Source organism: Aphelocoma coerulescens, chromosome 2, assembly GCF_041296385.1.
Source record: "Aphelocoma coerulescens isolate FSJ_1873_10779 chromosome 2, UR_Acoe_1.0, whole genome shotgun sequence".
NCBI lineage: Eukaryota > Metazoa > Chordata > Aves > Passeriformes > Corvidae > Aphelocoma > Aphelocoma coerulescens.
In genome coordinates this window covers 114,365,031-114,386,131 of record NC_091015.1, presented here as the reverse complement: position 1 = coordinate 114,386,131, position 21,101 = coordinate 114,365,031, and the positions used below count along the sequence as shown (strand labels likewise).

Below are 21,101 nucleotides of genomic sequence, written 5' to 3'. Positions count from 1 at the left end.
GTTCCCCTTTTTAAAAAAGCTGCTTTTATAGTCAGCTATAGAGTCATAAATAAAGGCAGCACATCACCAGTAGTAAACAAGCTAGAAAAATATGTGGTGAGCACAGCTATTACTTCAGAATTGCAAGGAGTTTCAATAATAACACCTGAAAAGAGTGAGAATTTTTGCCAGAATTTTTCATTGGGAAATATTTTCTCAGTTTTTAGGGAGATTTCAAACTTAGAAAGAAAGATGTTTGTAAAAGTTCTTCCACTGTACTCAAAAATCAAATCATCTTAAGGGGGAATAAATTACCAGTATCTAGAGGGAGACACATTTAATTAAAAGCAGAGACACGGTCCCAACGTTTTCCTCAAATGACAGAAAAATTCCAGGGAAGAGGAGCTCTCAGAGAAGTCCTGTGACACTTGGCTACGTTGCACACACCAGGTTGAGGAAGAACAAGGGAGGCCAATTGAAAATCCCTTCTGATCACTCCAGCAGGTCCAAGAAAAGGTTAGAGCTTAGCAACTAAATTGTCCCAGCAGAGGTGGTGGCAGAAAGCTCCCTGCTGAAGTATCTGAATGGCTAATAGCTGCCACAACCAGTTTTCCTTTATCACCAAGTAAAAAACCTTAAATCTACAAAATTACTGCAGGACAGGCAAGTGCAGCTGTATCATCTATGTTACTGCCTGCCTCCTGCAAAGAGAGAATGATGAATGGATTACTTCTAACCACAAATGAGAAAAATCTACCCTCTGTGGCCCTACATCACCTTAGGAAATACTGCTGTACCTTCACACAGCAGAAAAGAGGCATCAAGTGTTTTTTAAGTGCGATGATCACATGTGCAATAGCAGTGTGTTTGGAAGTACAAGTGTGTGTGGGTCCAGAAAAACAGCTGCGCACAGAAAAGGCAAATCTAATTTCTACCTACTAACAGATAAGAACCTCAAAGTTTTCACAATCCCTGTTGGTTTCAGATTAAACTTTTCAACTCCTGTGGCTACAAATCAGATCAAATGGCCTCTAGGGATGATGTGTTGGCTTAGCAGTACTTAGAAACTACTGCTGTAAAGTAATCCCCAGTGAGAAGGTGGAAGAGCCAGGCTCTTCAAATCTGAAAGGAGGTATCACTGCTGTTAATGCTATAAGGCTATAGCTATAGAATAATGTTTGATATTCATATGAAGAGCATCCCTTGTGAATTTCCATCACAGGAAAAGATCTGATGTCAGAAACGACTGCAGATGTTACCCTTTGACCTCAGTGATTTAACACTTCCTTGCCAATCTCGTACTATTTAAGAGTAACAATATGAAATACAGTCTGGATGGTTATTTAGAACAAAAAACATCCACAATACAACATCCTCAGATCAAGTTGAACAAATGTAACTTCAAGGGGAGTTGAACTGTGAATATACTGAACTTGTGGTTATCCAGCAAATCAAAGAGAAGTTACTAATAGCTTCACCATGCTTGTTGATGATCCAGTGTTCATGATCCTCTCAGCCTACATTTATAATAGGAAACAAGTTTTTACCTCTAATATTACTATTACTTGGCTTCAATGCTGTTGTCATCTGTTATTAGAGGGGGATAGATGGGCAGACAAATGAAACATTTGCACAAGCTTGACCACCTTAGGAAATCAGGCTTCAAAGGGGAAATTTTGTGCCTAAATAGAAAAAGAAAATAACTTACACCTTTTCCGGTTGACGTTTATCCATCATTGTAGCAATAGCCGTTCTGGTATGGTTTTTTAGTGCAAAGGTAAGTTTATCTGATGCTATTTCAGCTTTGGCACCAAGGGAGAGATTTCTGTGGGAAGTAAAAGGGAAAACACATTGACAACCTACAATGAGAGCATAACCAAAGCACTTGTGTTATGAATGCAAGATCTGGTTGCCTACCTAGTCTAGCTGCACTCACCCTGGATATCCTAGTGTGTGATAAAGCATCATGCTACCTGTACCTGAGATGGGGTGGTTTTTTCACAGAAGACATGTACCAGCCTTAAGGGTGTGTTTTTCTAACTGCCTATGCCTTTGCATGTATTACAGGACAAGGATGACAGATTAATGTCATTTTGCTTACTTTAGGCAATGGGACCATTCGGTGCCAGGACAGCGAAGGATGTTGCAGTCAGCTACAGCTTCCCTGGGGAAAGATGTGTCTGACAGACTGACAGGACCTCCTTGCCTCACCCCCAGGCTTCACTCCAGCTGCAGAACACAACTGGGGCAAGATCAGCTTTTGCACAATGCCTTAGGCCATGCCCATGCAGCAGCTGGGTGGGGCAGCTCCTGGGCTGCTGGGGGCTGCAGAGAAACGCCCCTGGCAGATGATGGGCAAAGGCAGAAAATGTGTATGCTGCCTCAGTGACACAACAGGCACACCTCACTGCTGCTTGTGGCCTCCTGGCCTAGATGAAAGGCAGCAGTTAAGGAGGAGGTCACTGTGGCAACTCTGTAACACTGTCAGTCATTCATGATCACCATGTACTCCACAAGATAAAATTTGAGGGTGAAAAAGGTCTCTTTCCACTAGTGCATGAATGCTTGTAGCTATGAAATCATATGAGCACACTGAGTAGCAGTACTAAAAATTAATATAAGGCTCAGAAATGATGGAGTGATGTAATTCACTAGCTAACAGTCTGTGCTTCTGGGAAAATAAGGGGGAGGGGGTGTCAAATAAAGTTGAATTAAGGCTGCAGATTCATTACAAGCCTATTTCTGACTGTGGAAGAAAAGACCCAGCATGTTCAGAGCTCCCACAGTGATTCAGCTGACCTGCCTCTTGTGCATAGTCTTTTCTTACAACAATCCTGCTTCTACTTCAAACAAAACATGTCAATACTGAGGCTGCAAAGGAATTTAATTTCCATGGAGTGATGACTTAACTCCAGTGTTGTCATACATGAAATCCCTATTTGTGCTTGGTCTTTGCATATTAAGTGCTTTAATTAATTAATTTTGAGTTAAATATTTTTAAATTGAATGTTAAAATTAACCCATCAGCCTAGGTACAAAAATCAAGTTCCATTATCAGTGTTTTCAATTGTTCAAAGTAGTTTATTAAGAGAGTTGCACCCTTCCCAGTTAAAAATTCCCCAGTTAAAAATTCCCAACTTAATGCTCCCTTTTCAAACTTCAAACCACCTGTACACCATAAGAGTTATCTTTCCTGTGTTTACTGTATACTTTTACAAGTGTTTTAAGATGTGTTGGATGTATTGTAATACTTTTTTTAGGTGTTTTTATGTGTACTTTGGTTCCAAGGCTAATTCCAAAAACCCCAGTTCTAACAGCCAGCAGCTATTTTTAGCCCCATAGCCATTACCCTGTAGGCAAGCTCCATGGCAACCTGAATTTTAATGAAGGCATTGTAGCACCCTTATCTCAACTAATACCATCCCTCTGACAACGATGAGCCATTGGTGGACGGAGATGATCTGTCAAAGGGAAAGCACCAATCACTTTAAACTGAAGGGGCGGGCTGTGGGCAGACTGGGGCGGAGCAAAGGCACTATAAAACAATGAGACAGCCAGAGACATGCCCTCTCTATCTGCAGGCTAGCTGTGGTGGACATCAGTGCTGGGAAAGCCTTACTCCTATTAAGGAGCCTTTAGTAATTTTTTTACTTTTGGACCAGCTATAAGTCAGCCCAGCACTGCAAGTCCTTTTTCTCTACCTGAGGTCCAGTGCTGTCTCAGCCAGAAGATCTCAAATCCCTGCGCTCCTGGGGCATATCATCTACTGAGCCATAGGATCCCAAATTTTTATATTTTTCTAATTTCTGTAATTTTTCCATTTTTCCGTTTTCAATAAATTAATTTTTTTTAACTAAGAGTTGTCCCATTTCTCACAAGTGTAATCCAGCAATGTACGGGAATCCCAGCTGGCAGACAGTAGCCAGAAAATGACCTTGATGACTGGGTGTGCTCTAGCCTGCGTACAACACCTTTATAGTCTAGGCTGTCTCTTTCAAAAACTCCATTGTAAAGTTAGTTCACTGGGGCCAAAGAAGTCTCAAGTGAACAGACAAAGGTCTCAACAAAATACATCTGTGCCATTGTTATGGTATTTGCACATAAAAATAGTTGTATCAGTTCCAGACTCCCTTAATAAGAGGACTAAGATCTTCTGTTTGTATTTCCTCCTAGGTGTTCTGCCTTAATGAGGTCTAAGTATTCACTTTCCAGAAATGCTAACAAGGTTGTTGTTAAGAGCAGTTCATTTGAACATCTCCATCTAAAACAGGCTAAAATTTTCTTACTTTTTCCCCTTCCCATCAAGTCCCATTGAAAATTCCACCTTGAAATTTTAAATAATCTACTTGGTAGTGGCTCCACTTCTTTATGTTTTGAGATGTGCAGGCAACAAATGTTTTTGTGGGTAACAAAAGTGACTTCTCTCTGTCTCTCTCCCTCCTACTCTCAGTTTTTTGCTCTGCCATACAATAGAATTTGCTGAAAAACTAAACCAAAAATGCAGCAAAAACTGAGCCAATGCTTGGGAAATGATCCATCCACCTCATAACAGCTTTAATTACCTTTGAATTGTCCATGACAGAACTACAGTGAAAGCAGCATCAAAGTCTAGAAGTCCCTGTATCATTTTCTTTCTACTGGGAGGGCTGATGGTCCATAAAGAGTTTGAATTCCCTTCTAGATCGGCTCGAGTTATATCTTCTCTTGCATAGCCCTCTAGAAACTGCAAAGCAGCCTGTAGGTGCAGAAGAGGAAAAGAAAATTTCAGTGTGGTGATATTCACAAGACACAGAGCCGCGTTTCCCAGTCAGACAGATTTGTAAATGTTCGATTAATTGTAAGTGCAGTGGTGTGCATTGATTGTTTTCCTCAGGTACCAGCTGGGGCTTGAGATAGGAAGGGGAATCAACAAAGTATAGCCAAGCTAAAATGGCAAAACAAAACTGGCCTCATTGTTTGATGGCCATGTTGGCCAAAGTGAGTCTGAAATTTCATGAAGTAAACTGTAGAGTCTATTTAAACTCGAATTAAAATTTTACTCTGTCTTTTGTTAAGTATCTTTCTGCACGGAAGAGTGTCTGCAAAGCATAAAGCAACTTGGACCTTGTAACTTCTAAATGGATCTAGGTTACAATAGTAGTGCTATTATACATGGGCTATTTGGTAGGATCTAATATAAAATTCTAATATCGAATTCTTGAATGGGCTAGTAGCAAGCACTTCTTTTAAAGTTATATCTGATCAAATGCCAGTTACATTAGCAATGCAACAGCTCCTACTAATTACTAGTTTTTTCCTGTAGAAACTTGTGAAAACTGGGCCTGTTGCTCCATGAAACACTGAGATGAGACTATGCTTAAATGCTTATGTTTTGACATTTTAATGTCAAAACATTTCTGGGCTATGCGCGCTTTCTTTTGACAGCACCACCACTCCTCACTGGGAGGTGAAAGATGTGTGTACTCTAGGAAGGGCATGGGGCTTAAAAGTGCACAAGACACTGTTGTGTCCCCACAGCATGTTTTTATTGGCAGTACACAAACAGCATCACACCTCCTGAAGGTTTGTGTCATTTACAGGGGAGGGTTTCATTCAGACAACAGGACAACTAGGGTTTCTGCCTTCCAGGATTTTGTGCAAAGATGTCTACATTAATGGTAGCTTGTCTCATAACCCAGCCCTGTCCTGACAAATGACATGTCTGAACTTTTATTCATGCAAATCCTCTTTATAGAAATGTCTTCCAATTGATGACAGCACTCATGATCACTTATAACTACACAAACAAAACTCACAAAAGGCCTCCATGGAAACATGCACACGTTTTTAAGTAATGAGGTATTCTACATTTCACTTACAGTGTTACCCCTATAGCTTCTCAGAAATTCATTGAACTCATTCACATCCAAACTTTTGAGCTGATTCTGCTGAGCACTCATGGTAAAAATAGGCTGGGAAACAAAAGAACACATGCTTATCACATTTAGTTCACCTTGGCTGCTACATACACAGTACAGCATCCTGTGCTTCACAGTCCAAGACAATTATGGCACTCAATTCAACAAGACAAGGTTATAGTCTCATTCCACTGAGATGCAAGCTACCTACAATTATCTTGCATCTACTATGTGGACCTGTAGGATAATTTATTCAGTTTCCACTGCAAGTAGATTCTGGTTTTAACTTCAAAATGAAGATAACATTTTACATCAGCGATAAACTAACGTTTTTAAACCCAAAAGGGGTAATTTGTGGAAGCTTGCCAGGTACCTTGCATAAAGCAGGAGAGTTCAATTCAATGAAAGGAAGAAGAAATAGCACAAGTATATACAGTGCAAAAAACAGAGTTTGCTTTTAGTGTTTCTTCTTTTTTACCTGATAACCTCCTAGAGTTATTGTGATTGATACATCTAGAGGCTTGTTGGTGATGCCTGCAACAGATTTGATTAAAGACATGAAGAGCAGTGGGAACCAGACAATACAAATCAGCAAGACGATAATCATGCCACCCATTCCATACTTCACAACTTTCTTTTTCTTCTGGCCTCTTGGTTGGGGATATCTCTGCAAAAGCAAACAGCAATATGGTAATGTCTCTTCTATCAGAGGTACACTTCATGTGATTTGATGGGTGAATATATAACAACCTTAAGGGTTCCCATCTCTTGTGGTAATTTTCTACCCCATGTCAGGCCAGCTATTTTTGAGATTTTTTTAGCCAAACCTGCACAGACACCTGATTTCTGATGACAACAGAGAAAAGTGACAAATGAACCCAAATCAAGTGCGTGTCCAGTGTGAAAAATATTGTAAACCTCTGTGACTTTGATTCTTTGGAACCATAAAGAAGGGAGAAATTGGGTAGGATAATTTGATTTTTTTTTGTCTAAGTGCAAGCATGAACTCACAAGGACAAAATATACAATAATTGCAGAAACGGTGATACAAAAATTTGTTCCAAAAACTGCTATTGTGAAGGAACCACTTTCTTATATTTGCATTTCTGAAAAGTTTTCTATCAAAACTTCTTAAGGCAGACTTCTTCCCATAGATCTTGAAATGCTGCAAACGGAATATTGTGGGGGAGGGGGGGAGCAGGAAAATTGCCAGCAACTGACAATACACAATCAGTAAAATGTCTGATATTGCACTACCTCCACATTCATTTCACACCTCACTTACAGTATTTCTAAGAGTTCACAGGCTTGATCCAATCTGTTTCTAGTGAATTCCACACCAACTGCAATTAACTAATGTTTAAAATTTTGTTGCTTTTCCTAAAATCTTGATACTGCTGATGTAACATCCTTCTTTTTTTTAGATTCTGAGGACAAAAGTGACTGCTTTTCTTCTCCCTTCAAAGCAGATCACATGGCATGTCTGTTTTGCCTTGCCCATAATTCTTGTCCTCTGTACTTTCACCATCCTGTAAAATGTCTAGCTTTCGCTGTAATTTATTTTGGTGTAATTCTCTTACAGGATTTAACTCTGCAGTGTTTAGTAGCCTGTCCTCCATGCACTGCATACCACATGTGCAAAATAAAGATGCACTGGACTGCACTGCACCTCAAACACACCAGGAATCTGGCTCTCAGGAAATTGTTATTGCTTTGCAACATGAATCCATAAAGCCCTATGAGAATATTAAATTTATAATACAATGCTATATTTAAAACCAATTATTTACTTTGCAAAAGCAGTGTATCAAGTAATTAGTCTCATGCTACAGAATACTGTTTTCATTAAAATATAGTATCAAAATCAGCAGGGGTACATTATTTGTCTGCAGGAGATTAGTTCAGGCACCTTTAATGATGTTATAGAACACTTCAGAGAGACTCTAGCTGTCCAAGTACTTAGGCATACCACTCAGTGAGAGACAGAGAACCAAAGTACCTTGAACAACACTCACAATGTCATGAGAGAGTTATTTTGCTGTATGGCATTAGCACACACATGCCAGCTGAGGCATGGAAATCTTCCCACATCAGATCTCTGCTATACATAATGTGAGTTGTAGCATAAAAAAAATGCAGTGAGATGGAGAGTCAGGGTAGAACTGGGTTATTACTGCTCTGACTCCTGAAGTTCTTCAGAACTCCTTCCACTCATGGCAGAAGTGGGAGTCAGAGAAAAAGCCTATATGCAAGATTTGTGTGCACTTTACCTCTGAGTTAATCTAAGTGACATACTTGGAAAGTAATTGCCATTAAGAGACAGGATTATAATAAAAGTGGAAATACGTCAGTAACACTTAAAAATAAATCCATTTCAATGCAGATGTAGAATTTCTGACTGGTTTAGTCACTCTTAAAATAATGTTTAATTTCTTTTTCAAATTGGCAAAACAAGCAAGCATATGGTTGCAATCTTTATAGCAGTTATAAAGAATCCAGAATGTGCAAGTTTAATTTGAACTGAAGCTTAAATGATTTAAAGACACTGAAATTTCATTGAGACAAATGGTGGTTTTGAGACAACTGGCCTGCAGTTCAGTTCTGGATGTGCAGGGACTCTCCTGAGACAAAGGAGCCAGCTGAGTTCCCTCTGCAGTTACATGAACCTGGTGTGCCTGGGACCTACGCTGTGGGGCATGCACTTCCTTCTACTGACCTTTGTCCTCAGCTGCAGCTTCCCTGCTGCTCCAGGTTACTCTTTTAATTGTGTGTGAGACTGTGTGAATACCAGGACTTCCAACCCAGGCATGCAATTAAGCCAGCAGGCACGTGCTTGTGGAGTTCACATTAATGGTGGAAAAATCAGCTGGGCACAAAAGAGAAGCCATTTGAAGTTTCACTTGTATTGGCTGACAACTAATGTGAAGTACCCAGCAGTCTGAATATTTCTGAACACAAGTCCCAGGCATATCTTCCAACAAACTTTTTATGGTGGATTTCTCAATTATTTAGGGACTCATGATTATTTCCCTTCTGCATGGGGGAGAGAATCACTCATGGGAGTTTCCTTACTTTTTCTGATTCTCGCCAACACTTCAAGATGAATATATGAGCATAGATATCTTCAACACAGATCCAGCTGGAAAGACTGAGAGTGGTATCAGTCCAAACCCAGTCCATTACTGCTCTCAGCTCAGTCAAAAATGGAACTAGGCGGAAGCTGAAGAGAGACCACAGCAGGTAACTTGTCAGAAATAGAGGCATCACATCCAGCAATCACAGCAAGCGTACATAAGATAAAAGGGAGAATTAAGACAACATAAAAAGAGCTTAATGGGGGATTTCTTAAACACAAATACATTCACATCCTGAAATTGCCATAGCTGATGTTACTCTAGATCTACTTGCCGGCCATAAACATGCTTTTGCATCATTATGCCCAGTAATTGTGATTGAGACACTGATGGAGTAGTACAAGACTTTCCTGTATCCCTAAATTCCTCTGACCTGGGAGTGGAGGACATGTTTTCCAAAGGACGGTGGGAATTAGTTTTATACCTCCTTACACCAAGTCTTGCATGGCATCTTTGCAGTAGGTAGGCAGCCCTCAGCTGCATATGGAACTGGGCTTTGTGACTCAGGATTAAGCAGCAGAAGAAGGTGGAAGTCAACAAGAAATCAACACATATAGAGCAGCTGCTCAAAGTGCATCATTCCCTTTCCCAGTCCCACACTTTCCTTATGAGCCACATCTCAAAGAGTATTTCATGTGAGGAAAGCTTTCTTCTTTAACTTGTCCTTGGAACGCAAGAAGCCTACTGCAAATACTGCTAAAAGGCCAAAATTATTCTGGTTTTTCTGTGAAATCCGTATATGCTCCAAACTGGCTTAATCACAAGACTACTGTAACAGTGTAAGTGGAGGGTGTGGTTTCCCTCTGTAAAACCACCTTTCACTCTGAGGTGATGCTATGCCTGCTCCTTGCACTAACACTCCAAACTCCTGAGAGTTTCAGATGTGCAACACTTCTCAAAGCAAACATTTCTTTTTGTGCTTATTTTTCAGTTCTTATTTCTCAGGTGTGTTCTCTTTCATTCTATTCCTTTCACCTGCTGAGGGGTAGAGCCTGTAGACCTGCTCCAAAGGTCTCCTTGGGATTGGACACCTTACTACTTTTTTGGACTGCAAAACCAATAACATTACCTGTTTTCAAGCACAACGTGTAGCCCCTATGTCTGTTCACAAAGGTGATTTCTTAGAAGTGTTAAAAATGTCTCTTTCCTAGGGGACTGAATGGCTGACTGGTGTATCAGGCTTCTGGTTTCAGACTGGGCGATGGAATTTTGTGAAGTTTACCTTCCAGAGGTAGATTTTTATTTTTTCTTGTGGACTACGGGTGACCTATGGCATATACAGAGTGTGCTGCGCAAAATTTACTGTCTTATTTACAGCAGCCTGAGAAGAAAACACATTAATAACCCCAGCATTTCACTACAGCAGATCTTTATTACACAAAAGAAAGAAAAAGGGCAGTAAGTCTATGCTTACCCTTGAAATAAGAACAGGTTGACATAGTTGTAACTTTTTGTGAGGAAGTTGCCAAGAACACGAGTTGGATATCCGCAGCGTATCTGATAAGCTGATAAGCCAAAATAAACACATTTCACAAAATACCAGAGCTGGGCAACTGTGTTCTGGCTAAATTTCCTGTAAAGGAAAAGATAGATAAAGGAAAATTATGAGCTTTGTGTATGACCAAATTAGCTTGAAATGTTTTTTGCTCCTGGCTGTTTCCTCTTCCTGAGGTCCTGTGAAAAGCCCTTGGTTGCTGACCCCACGGCAGCGTTAAAACAGAATTGGAAAGACACTGAATGAGAAAGTCTAAAACCAGCATCCATTGCCACCTCAGGGTCACAGGGGAGAGACTGGGACTAGGCTCCCCAAAGAGTGAGGGCTTGGGGCAGTGCCCTCTCCCTCCGGATGCTGGCGGTCCCCTGCTGCCCAACACAGACCTTGGTCCCCATGATGGCACAACCCTCTGTGAGCCCTGGGTAGGGGCTCAATCAAGGCAGCTTTGGTGGCTATTTGTGTTCATGGCAGCACCTCATACAGGAATTTAAGGTGGAGTGACCTGTGAAAATATTTTTCACCCTTCCCTGCTTGATCCAAGTCTTATTCCAACAAATAGTTCAGAAACCTGGGTTTTGTGTATCTCTGAAGATGGAGATCCCAGAACCTGTCTGAGGAACCTGCTCCAGTGTTCAACAACAGTCAAGAGTTTTCATCATATCTAACTGGAATTTCCCTTTTTTCCCAACTTGTGCCCTCTTGTCCTGTCTGAAAACAGCTTAGCTTCTTCTCAATGCCCTATTAATAGGCAGCTGGAGCCAGCTCTTCACTTTCTCTTCTTGAGACTGAACTAACCCTCAACCTTCAACAGAAATGTGCCATTTCTGGTTGCTATTCAATAGCACAGTGGATCTGCAGCAGATGCCTCATGATGGACAGGATTTGTCAGCCAGTCATAACCCAATATTTTCATTTAAATCCCACACAAGTATTTTAATTAAGAAATTTGCAGATATTTCCAAGACTCAATTTGACTTAGAAGGAATACAGGATGTTTCAGATGCAGATTTGAGATTAACAACTTGATACAGCTTTCCCAAAAGCACAGACAGAGTCAAAATTATTTTATTTCATAACAATTCTCAATGTGCAGTAGCTAAGGAGATCCATTTGAAAAATGAATTTCTTTTTTTTTCAAATTTGGGCACAATTGCTACTGCACTGAGGAAAAATAAAACATTTCTTTTTGAGAAAAAGTGAGACTTTTCAACTTGTCTTTTCACTATAAACCTATATTGTTTTTCCCAGTAAAATAACTTGACTGTTAATGAAGTGTAATGTGCCCAGGTGACTCACTCAATTTCCATGGACAGTCAATGGAGTGAGGGAAATACCTCAAGGTACCGTAAAGTAGGAAGTGGGGAGTTAGCCAAACATTAGGGAGGGAGCTTTAACACCTCTGCACTGCAGACTGCAGTGGTCAGTGCCCTGAGCCATGAAATGAGACATGTAAGATTTGGGAGTGAGTCTGATCAGGCGTGTGACACTAAATTTCATGCAGCAGGTGACCATCTCCACATCACCTCCAGAGCCAAGTGGCAGGAGCGCAGGAGGAGAAATTTGCTCTTCAGAACAGACACATATTTCAGACATTCCTCAGTTTAAGGACATTTAAATCCACAGTTCACACATTTCAGTAAAGTGCTAAGTTATAAGTTACTCTGAGGGAGACATTTTCTACTCGCTCTTCTAAAGCAGCATGCAGCAGTCTTGGGAGCAGGGAACTGGATCAGAGGCCAACATTGTCTCAGCTGAAGGCTCTAATCACTCAATTACAGGCAATTTCTCTTTCACCTGCTTGCATTTTGGCCTAAATCAAGAATATTTCTGTACATATATAACTAATTCTTCCTCAAACTTATATTTGCCACAGTTATTGCTGTGGAAATGCATTCCAACTTTCTGCTGAGAAATGAGATGAAGAAGAAACTTGTTCATGATCCCAAAGCCTAGCTATAAGCACCTCCAGTTTAAATACAAACAACTTGGTAGAGCATCAGCATTCAACCCATATTGTTTGTTTAGAAGGGTTATACCTTTCTGTCACTCCAGGCAAGATAAAGAACATCCAGAAATGTATTCCAAAAACAAGGATGACCTGGAAGATGACTTTTCCCATGACAGTCTTTTTGAGGTACAGTGCTCGATCTACCACCATGGTACCAAACTGAATGAGCACCATCACCAAAAATGCCTCTGGGACCTGGTCCTCTGATAATGAAGAGGTGATATCTGCTGCAGCAGAGTGTTTCTGAAAAGCAAAATATAAGGGTGGTCAAAGAAAAAGGACACTTGCATGGTATTTAGCATCTCCAACATGTAAATCCTGCTGAGGAGAGATGCCTCTGTGACATACCCCAAAAGCCCAAAATCCAAACACAATGATGATGAAGTCCACTGTATCTGCGAGGAACATCAGCACGTACACATCAGTCACTGCACTGTAGTCTGGATGAATAAGATTGTAGAAAAACTGTCTGATGGGCACGTACACCTGGAGAGTCCTAAAACAAAATAGACCACAATGTCATTTAACAGCACATAACTCACACTGAAGAAAGTAAAGGCTGAGTGTGGTATGATTAATATTTTTAAAGATACCTAAGATCTACTCTGACAGCCTTCACAGGACTGCAGAGACACCAGTCCTTTGTTCTGATTACTTCCAAACCCCTGTATTAGGATTTGTTCAGTAGAAATACACATAGCCAACCAAGTTCACATGGGATACTTAGCTTTTTTATCAGGCAGATGCTATTTGAACAACTGCCGATTTGTCTGATGTTCAGCTGGTAGGACATCTGCATACAATGAACACTTGAATTAACAGCAGTAGTAGCCTGCTCCCTTTGAAATGCTGGTGTACTGCTTGACTGTTTGGAACCTCCCCCCAGACCCACACAACTCCTCATATTGCTCACTTTTTAATTGTAAAAGCTTTGGCTTTGATCATTTGTTCTCGGAACTTTTCCATGAGAAGCTCTTTTCTAGATTTTTGCTTGATGCTTAACACACTGCTTCCCTTCTGACTGCTGTTCCGTGTACTGGTACTTCCTGGAAAAAAGGAAGGGAAAGAGAAGTCAATTCAAAAGAAGAGTTTAAATACTAAAGCTAGAAAGTAATAAATCTTGAGACTTCCATCTCATATGACTCCCACATTTGAAAGAAGCTTTGAAATGAATTCTTCTGCTTTTTTCCCCCCAATATGATAAAATCTTGAGAGCAGCCAGTAAAGGTTTAACCACTGGCAGATCAAAACTTGATTAATAGCTACAAAAAGAGAAGACTAGAGATAAAAGCAAGTATTTGACTGATCTGACTCAGACACCTGAATTGGTATTATATACATTTAGGCTTGAGTACCCCCGCCCTTTTTACAAGATGGGACATGTAATCTCTTTCAATATACCTAAAAAAACATTTTCTCAGTTCAAGTGTCTACAAATGTAGATATGAAAAATACATATGCTTTGCATTCCCTCTAGCTGGAGATTATGCTGGACCAGAACTTCTGGATCTGGGCCACACTGAGCATTCCTTTCCCAGCTTTTGGATAATGTCATTTTAAAAACATAATGAATCACGAAGTATGGCTCTCCATTTGAACTTTAGGAAGGCTTGGAGTGTGTTCAAACATGAAGATACATTGATTCATATCCTATTTCACCACTGAGAAGCAGCAGCAATCAGGAGCTCCTGGGAGCTCCACAGCAACCGGCCCAAGGTTTCAGCAGAATGATCCTATGGGAAATGAACAATTTTCCTCCAAATCCTAGAAATTCCATGACATTTACCTCTCTTGGATCTGTGTGAGGAGAAGCTGGACCTGTGAGAAAGCTGGGATATGCTGCTAGAACTCTTCCTCCTGATAGCAGTCTGCTGCTCAGGGAAGTGGACATGGATGGACTCCACTGATGCGGCAAGATTGACAGATTTCAAAGAGGCAGAAGAGTCTCTCCTGCCTCCTGTCAGAGAGAGCTCATCATCCGTATCTTCTTTATTACTGGAGCTGTCTCCTTTCTCATCTTCATCCCACAGTCCATGGCACTAGTGGAAAAACAAGAAGAGAACATATCAAGCCTGTATTTCTGTCACAGAATTTATCACAGGCATTGCTCAGCTCAGTCACGTGTTCACATGTGAGGAGACAAATTCATTGTGTTGGGATATCATAGAATCACTTTGGTTGCAGAAGTTCTTTAAGATCATCAGTTCAACTCTTAACCCAGCACTGCCAAATCCACCACTAAATCATGTCGCTCAGTGCCACATCTAAATGTCTTTTAAACACTTCCAGGGATAGTGACTCAACCACTTCCCTGGGCAGCCACTTCAAATCCTTAGCAACCCTTTCATGGAAGAAATTTTTCCTGATATCCAAATGAATGACTTCCTTATATCACATGAGTGACTTAAATAATGGAAACTAAAAATTAATATAACACAAGAAACTACCTGAACCCAGATTACCTTTAAAATGGATCTATGGAAGAATAAAGCAAGAAGCTGAACAAGATCATAGTGCACATAACCCTCTTTCTTCTCAATGCCAATAATATTGGGTGGATGGTAAGGTTTATCTTTTGTGTAATCCACATGTTTATTCCAAGGAAAGAAGCCAAACTGGAAGAAGTATTTGATGACAATGGCCACCTGTTTGGAAACACAACAGACTTGGGGTGTTTTATAAGCATGTCAGATATAATAGCCTCATGACAATAAGAGGGATAAAACATGACCACTTTGTCAGTTTTATGAGAACATAAACAAGCATATTCATTACTACAGAGGAATAACATTTCACATTTCTTCAGTAATAAAGTCAATCAACATTCACCAACAGATGATACTCAGTGGTACTTGAGATACCACAAGCAGTGAATTCTGTCTCGTGGTTAACAATTACATAGCAACAGTTTGCAAATGGTCTGTTCTTGTGAGAACTGCTTTACGTGCCAAGAAGGATATTGCTCATTGCAATGAAGGAAATAACAAACAAGATCATTCTGTACCACAAAAGTTGCTGAGGGCTTTAGCAAAGATTTGTTTTACTGTGAAGGGCTGAAGGCCCACCCCTGATCCTAGAGATCAAAACCAGAAAAGGGACCATGCAAAGCTTACAACTTCAGTTTTCTGTGTTAGACATGGGCTTGCAAAGCCAGCAGCATACCTCAGTGTAGACAATAGCTGTCATCCAGAAGCGTTTGCTTGGCCGAGGAACAGACAGCATGGCCCACAGGAATATAAGGATGGGAAGTACCAGGGTTATCATGGAGGCAGAGATCATGTGGTTAAGGATGATTACAAAATAGCACACCATTTCTGACCGGGCCACCAGCGTATTGTACAGGGCATAAATAAGGAGCAAGACTCGAGGCTGACCAACGTAGAACTTCTCTGACTCCTCCAGCTCGTCATCACGAAACATCCTGTGAGGAGCAGAGTACCACAAATGAACTGACATGAACTTCACAAGAGCTGCTTTTCAAATTGCTACCTTTTTCCTTTTGAAAAGTATTAAATTCTCCTGCTAAGCCCAATGGAGGGAAAAAAAGGGAGGGGGGGATTTGGTATTATAATCAAAGAGCCTGATTCTAAGCTCAGAAAACAAGAATTTCAAGCAAAGTAACTAGAAGCACTTATTTCCCATTTTTTAATTTACCCAGAAAGGGAATCAGCCTGGCCTAAGAACTTCTACAAACATGGCTTTCCTACAGCTGCCCAACCAACATATCTCATGCAAATCATGCAATACTGGTGTGGATTCACATCTGATTTATCAACACAGATAGGAATCTGGAGAAAAAACAGAGGTACATCACAAGACCTATATTATGAATTGTCCAGGGGCATAAGATTAGAACATAATAAATTCCCTTGAGCATTAGATGTGCCCAATCTTCTCATTATATGACTCAAATAAATATAAAGGCAGTGACTTTCATACACTCTTCATAATTCTCTCTGCTTTTCATAAAGTTTCCTGGCCTGAGAAGAGATCTTACTGAAAAGCAAAAATTGCTATGTAGAACCAGAAGACAAGACACTGCATCTGACAAAGTCAGATCTATACACCCTCTCTCTCTCTCTCTGGGTGCAGTCAAGCTGAAAGGCAGTTCTGTGGTTTAAGATTTTGCTCCTGTATTTGGGGAAGCCCTCCCCAGCTGAGTCAGGCCAGAAAGCAGCTGAAGAAGTGCAGTGGCACCATCCCCACCTCAATGCTGGTTGTGCTACTGAGCACAGTGTCTAAGGGGCAAAGAAGGGAACATCCTCTCCCTTATGAAGCACCTAGCAAGGCGGTGTCTCTACATAACCCTCAGCTCCCACTGGCTTAAACAAAAACTGCCAAAGGTCAGAGTTTCCCTTACAGTAATCCAAAATAATTAAAGCAGAAACATTTTCCCAGATAGCCCTGGAGGAAACTCATTTGAAATCATAGTTGCCTGGAGAAGAGAAGCCCTATCTACACAGAATATTTAGAAAAGCCCTTGACCCCAAGACAATTGCAGCACAGAAATTCAATGCTAATTGGAACAATTAAATATGGTATCTAGGGAGAAAGCAGAGATTCCTTCCAAGATGAATTTGAGTCACTTTAGAAATCTGTAATTAGAACAACTGCACAGGAAATGAGCTTCTTCCCTTAAACCAAACTTAGCAAAAGGTCTGTATCAGAAACTGCTGGCTAGTTCTGAGACAAAAACCCAGAGTAATGACAAAACTTTACACATAGTGACCAACAATTTTTCATGGCCGAGGATTCTTACTTGTTCATGAGCAGCTCACTAGCTGTTAGCTCGTGCGTCAGTGGGGGGAGAATCGTGTCAAGTTTGTCTGTCCGACTGTCGTCTGGGCTCACCATCATCAGGCTCTTACCAGCTGAGTCATCTGGGGAGCCAAAGGGAAGATGTTCAAAGCTGACAGCTTTGCTATAGGAAGGAGGAGCTTCTGCATTGCTATCCACTGTGGAGTACAATGGCACATCGGTATCTGGAGTATATGCAGCTCCTTCTGAATCCAGGCTATAATCTTCCACCTCTTCTTCCTCCAGCCTTGATGCAGAATGAGCTCCTTCTTCCTCATGCTCCCCTTCTACCTCCTCAATGGTTTCTGTGGTCCCCTGACGGGAATAGAGCATGGTGACCTGCGTAGGTTCACTGTTGGAGATGGATGAAGAGAGTGAGCTGAGGTTTCCAAGAGCCATGATCAAGCAAAGTTTGTTAATTGTACCTTTATGCAGACAGCTAAGCAACCTCATTGCATTCCCAGGCCTCCAAAGTTCATGTGGTCTGGTAGAAAAGATATCATCCTGATCTCCTCTTATACAGATGGAACATCTGGGTCCATCTCTTCCCTGAACGAAATCCCACTGAACTCACAGTGATTCACCATCTTTTAACACCAGCAAAGGGCAAATGAATATTATCAGCAAGAGAAACTACACTACCTTTCTGAAAGTAGCTCAAACATTTCTGAACAGAGTCAAGATTTGCTATTACATCTATTTAAGACATGCTCCATGGTGAAGGATAGGCAGCCATGGGATTGCTTCTAAACATAGTGCTTTTAACAACCACTGTAAGACTGTTGTGTACAACTGGAACATGAACTGAACATGCACATATCAACTCTGATTCAAAACGTGTAAAGAGAACGTGTAAACGTGTAAAAGAACGTGTAAATTGCTAGCTTGAAGAAATACAAACCAAATTACAAAACTGTTCCAGTAACAGGGTATCTTGCTTACCTTTAGATTGCCCTGTGTTCTTCAATACAGTCTTCCTTTTTACTTTACCCGCCTGCTTTACTTCTGTATGTATCTATTTCCTTATTCAGCTGTCTGATGCACTCTGATCAGTTCTTTGCTTGATTGACCTTCCTTATTCTTGGCTTTGCATAGACTCATAGAATGGTTTGGGTAGAAAAGTACCTTAAAGATCATCTAGTTCCAGCCCCCTGGCCATGGGCTGGGACACCTCCCACTAGACCAAGTTGCTCTGAGTCCCATCCAACCTGACCTTGAACACGTCCAGGGATGCAACATCCACAACTTCTCTGGGCAACCTGTTCCAATGTCTCGCCACCCTCTGAATGAAGAATTTCTTCCTAATACTTAATCTAAACTTGCCCTTTTTTAATGTAAAGCCATTTCTCCTTGTCCTATCACTCCATACCCTGTAAAAATTCCCTCTATAGCTCTCATGTAGCTGTCCTTTAAATACTGGAAGTTTGCTCTGCAGTTTCCCTGGAACCTTTTCTTCTCCAGCATGAACAGCTCTCTCAGCCTGTCTCCATAGGAGGGGTGCTCCAGCCCTCCGATCACATTTGTGGCGCTCCCTCTCAAGTATTTTTTTACCTCTCTCCTTGAACATCACTCTTTCTCTTTTTAGTCTCATTCCACTCCACAGCCTAGACAACAGGCACCAACTCAGTGTCTTTGTTGGCTGCATATCCCTGTATCTCACAGAGACAAAACAAGATTTCCCGTAGCTCCTATGAAATTAATGAGGTCATATTTTCACATAAACTATAACCTTTTAGAGAAAACTGGCATTGGCAAAGCCATTGGCACTATCATCTTCTGCCAAAACTAAAAATTAACTTTCTTTTTTTTTTTTTTCATTTTAAGCTGCTTCCAAACTTACTGTGGCTATGTTAGATCACTTTTTTTGTAGCAGAGTTTTAATTAGAACATGTAACACTTATGATGATGTATGTTTGGATGATTCACAGTAGCACTCATCCTGGTTAAAATGTACAAAATCATAGAATCCCAAAATTTCAAAACTCATTGACTCCAAAAATTTATCAAACACTTTCAACACTGAAAAACAATGATGCAAAATGACATAAAAATTTCTGATTTATAATATTTATGATTTGAAACACTGCTTCCCAATGTCATGTAAATCCCTGGGTTTTACCTGCTAAAAACTGAGTAAACAGCTCTGAAAAGTTTTCTCTTGCACTGGATATTAATATTATTTGCTATTTTTTTCATAACTGTTTTCCCTTTCCTAACTGCAGCATCTTACTGTAAATCAATTCTAAAGTAATCAAAACATATTTAGAAATCTTTCCTATATGAACAAAAATAAAAATTGAAAAACTGGCACAATGGCGCCTATCTTAGCTTCTAAAATTACACGTCTCAGCCCATATTTAGGGTAAGTGATTAGCTGAGAAACCTAGCTTCCAGCTTCCAATTTAAGAACAACCATCAGCTCAGTAACTCTGAAAATAAGACTGAATGAATACAGACTTTAGCTGAATGAATACAGACTTTAGCCTGTTTTTATACACACAGTGTAATGCTATGGAACAACTTTAAAAAATACATCAATTAAGGATGAAAACAAAAACAAAACAAAACAAAACAAAAAAAACAAACAAAAAAAAACAAAACAAACAAACAAACAAAAAAAAAACCAACAGAACAAGAAGTGAAACAGCAAATGAATCCTAGATTGTGATCCTGACTTTGAATCTCAGAACCGTGCCACAACACAGGAGGGCGTAAAGCTTCCTTTGACCATGCAAACCACTCTTCACACCACGTGTCTGCAAACACAGGTCCATGTACACTGCAGTCAGAACAATGGTATGGGTAAACGAGTGAACAAAGCATGCATGAGTTAAGCACCTTGACACTATACTGCCACTGTCAGCTGATGAGGAGGACATATCCATGCTCTGCATTTTACGAAGCCTAGGTCGAGCGCGCTCACTTGTTTTAGGAACAGAGTCTGGTCCATCTAAATCATCAAGGGTTGACTGCCTTGAGAACAGCATGGTTGCTTCAGTGTAGCAGCTACAGCAGCGCAAACAGTTATAGAGACAGTGTTAAATCCAAATGGTGTTATGATACACATGGTTCAGTAAATAAATATGCTCGCCATGCAGCTAAACACTGACACAGAGAAAAAAAAGGTTCAGAGAGAAGATAAGGATTTGTTTGGAGTCACCACGGAAACACATTTCTATGCACGGGTTAGTCACTGTCAGTTTCACATAGGGGCTATAGGAGGCCATCTCTTCACTGTTCAAGCAGTTATGGAACCAACACAGTGCTCTACACACTTTCCAGGGGAACAGACTTACATATGTGAGCAGGTTTTATTTTGGTTTTTTACCCCTGAAATTTCCAGATTCCACAAGGATGTTTTAGAAAAGGATGTCCTCTGTACAAATTCTATTTTATTAATGATATACTGTGCTGAACCTTTTTACACAGGTATGAGCCAACTTCCTAGAAGAGCCCTTAAAACTGAGTAAGCTCATATTCCACAAATAGAAAAATAGCTGTCAGACATTGGCTAATCCTCTTTCCAAACCAAAGAGCCAAATCGGATATGTTACTTAGCCAGTAAATGCATGCCAAATATAACCTGCTCTTCATGGGATGGCTTTTATTTTGATATTTACTAGGAAGCTCTGATGATTCTTTCCAGAAGATTTCATTGATTTCAATCACAGTATTTCAAAATTGGCAACGTGCGCATCTTGAAATAAAGAACAGATATAATAAACCCTTATCTCCTTTCACTTATCAAATACAACAGGACACCAGAGACATACACAATACATTGAGCATTC

General features: G+C 40.4%; 1 protein-coding gene across 2 annotated transcripts in view; it reads right to left on the bottom strand.

Annotated features, from left to right (window-relative positions):
- PIEZO2 (piezo type mechanosensitive ion channel component 2) overlaps positions 1-21,101 on the bottom strand; it is a 292,042-nt gene that overhangs the window by 5,107 nt on the left and 265,834 nt on the right. For both annotated transcript variants that reach the window (XM_069004418.1, XM_069004417.1), the window contains 13 exons: positions 17,273-17,662; positions 15,676-15,934; positions 14,976-15,158; positions 14,300-14,552; positions 13,427-13,559; positions 12,862-13,009; positions 12,542-12,756; positions 10,425-10,583; positions 8,949-9,096; positions 6,355-6,543; positions 5,838-5,930; positions 4,542-4,714; positions 1,688-1,804 (listed from right to left, as the gene is read on the bottom strand). In XM_069004418.1, the coding sequence (XP_068860519.1) occupies positions 1,688-1,804; positions 4,542-4,714; positions 5,838-5,930; positions 6,355-6,543; positions 8,949-9,096; positions 10,425-10,583; positions 12,542-12,756; positions 12,862-13,009; positions 13,427-13,559; positions 14,300-14,552; positions 14,976-15,158; positions 15,676-15,934; positions 17,273-17,662 (2,460 nt within the window). The remainder of the gene's footprint in view (positions 1-1,687; positions 1,805-4,541; positions 4,715-5,837; positions 5,931-6,354; positions 6,544-8,948; positions 9,097-10,424; positions 10,584-12,541; positions 12,757-12,861; positions 13,010-13,426; positions 13,560-14,299; positions 14,553-14,975; positions 15,159-15,675; positions 15,935-17,272; positions 17,663-21,101) is intronic.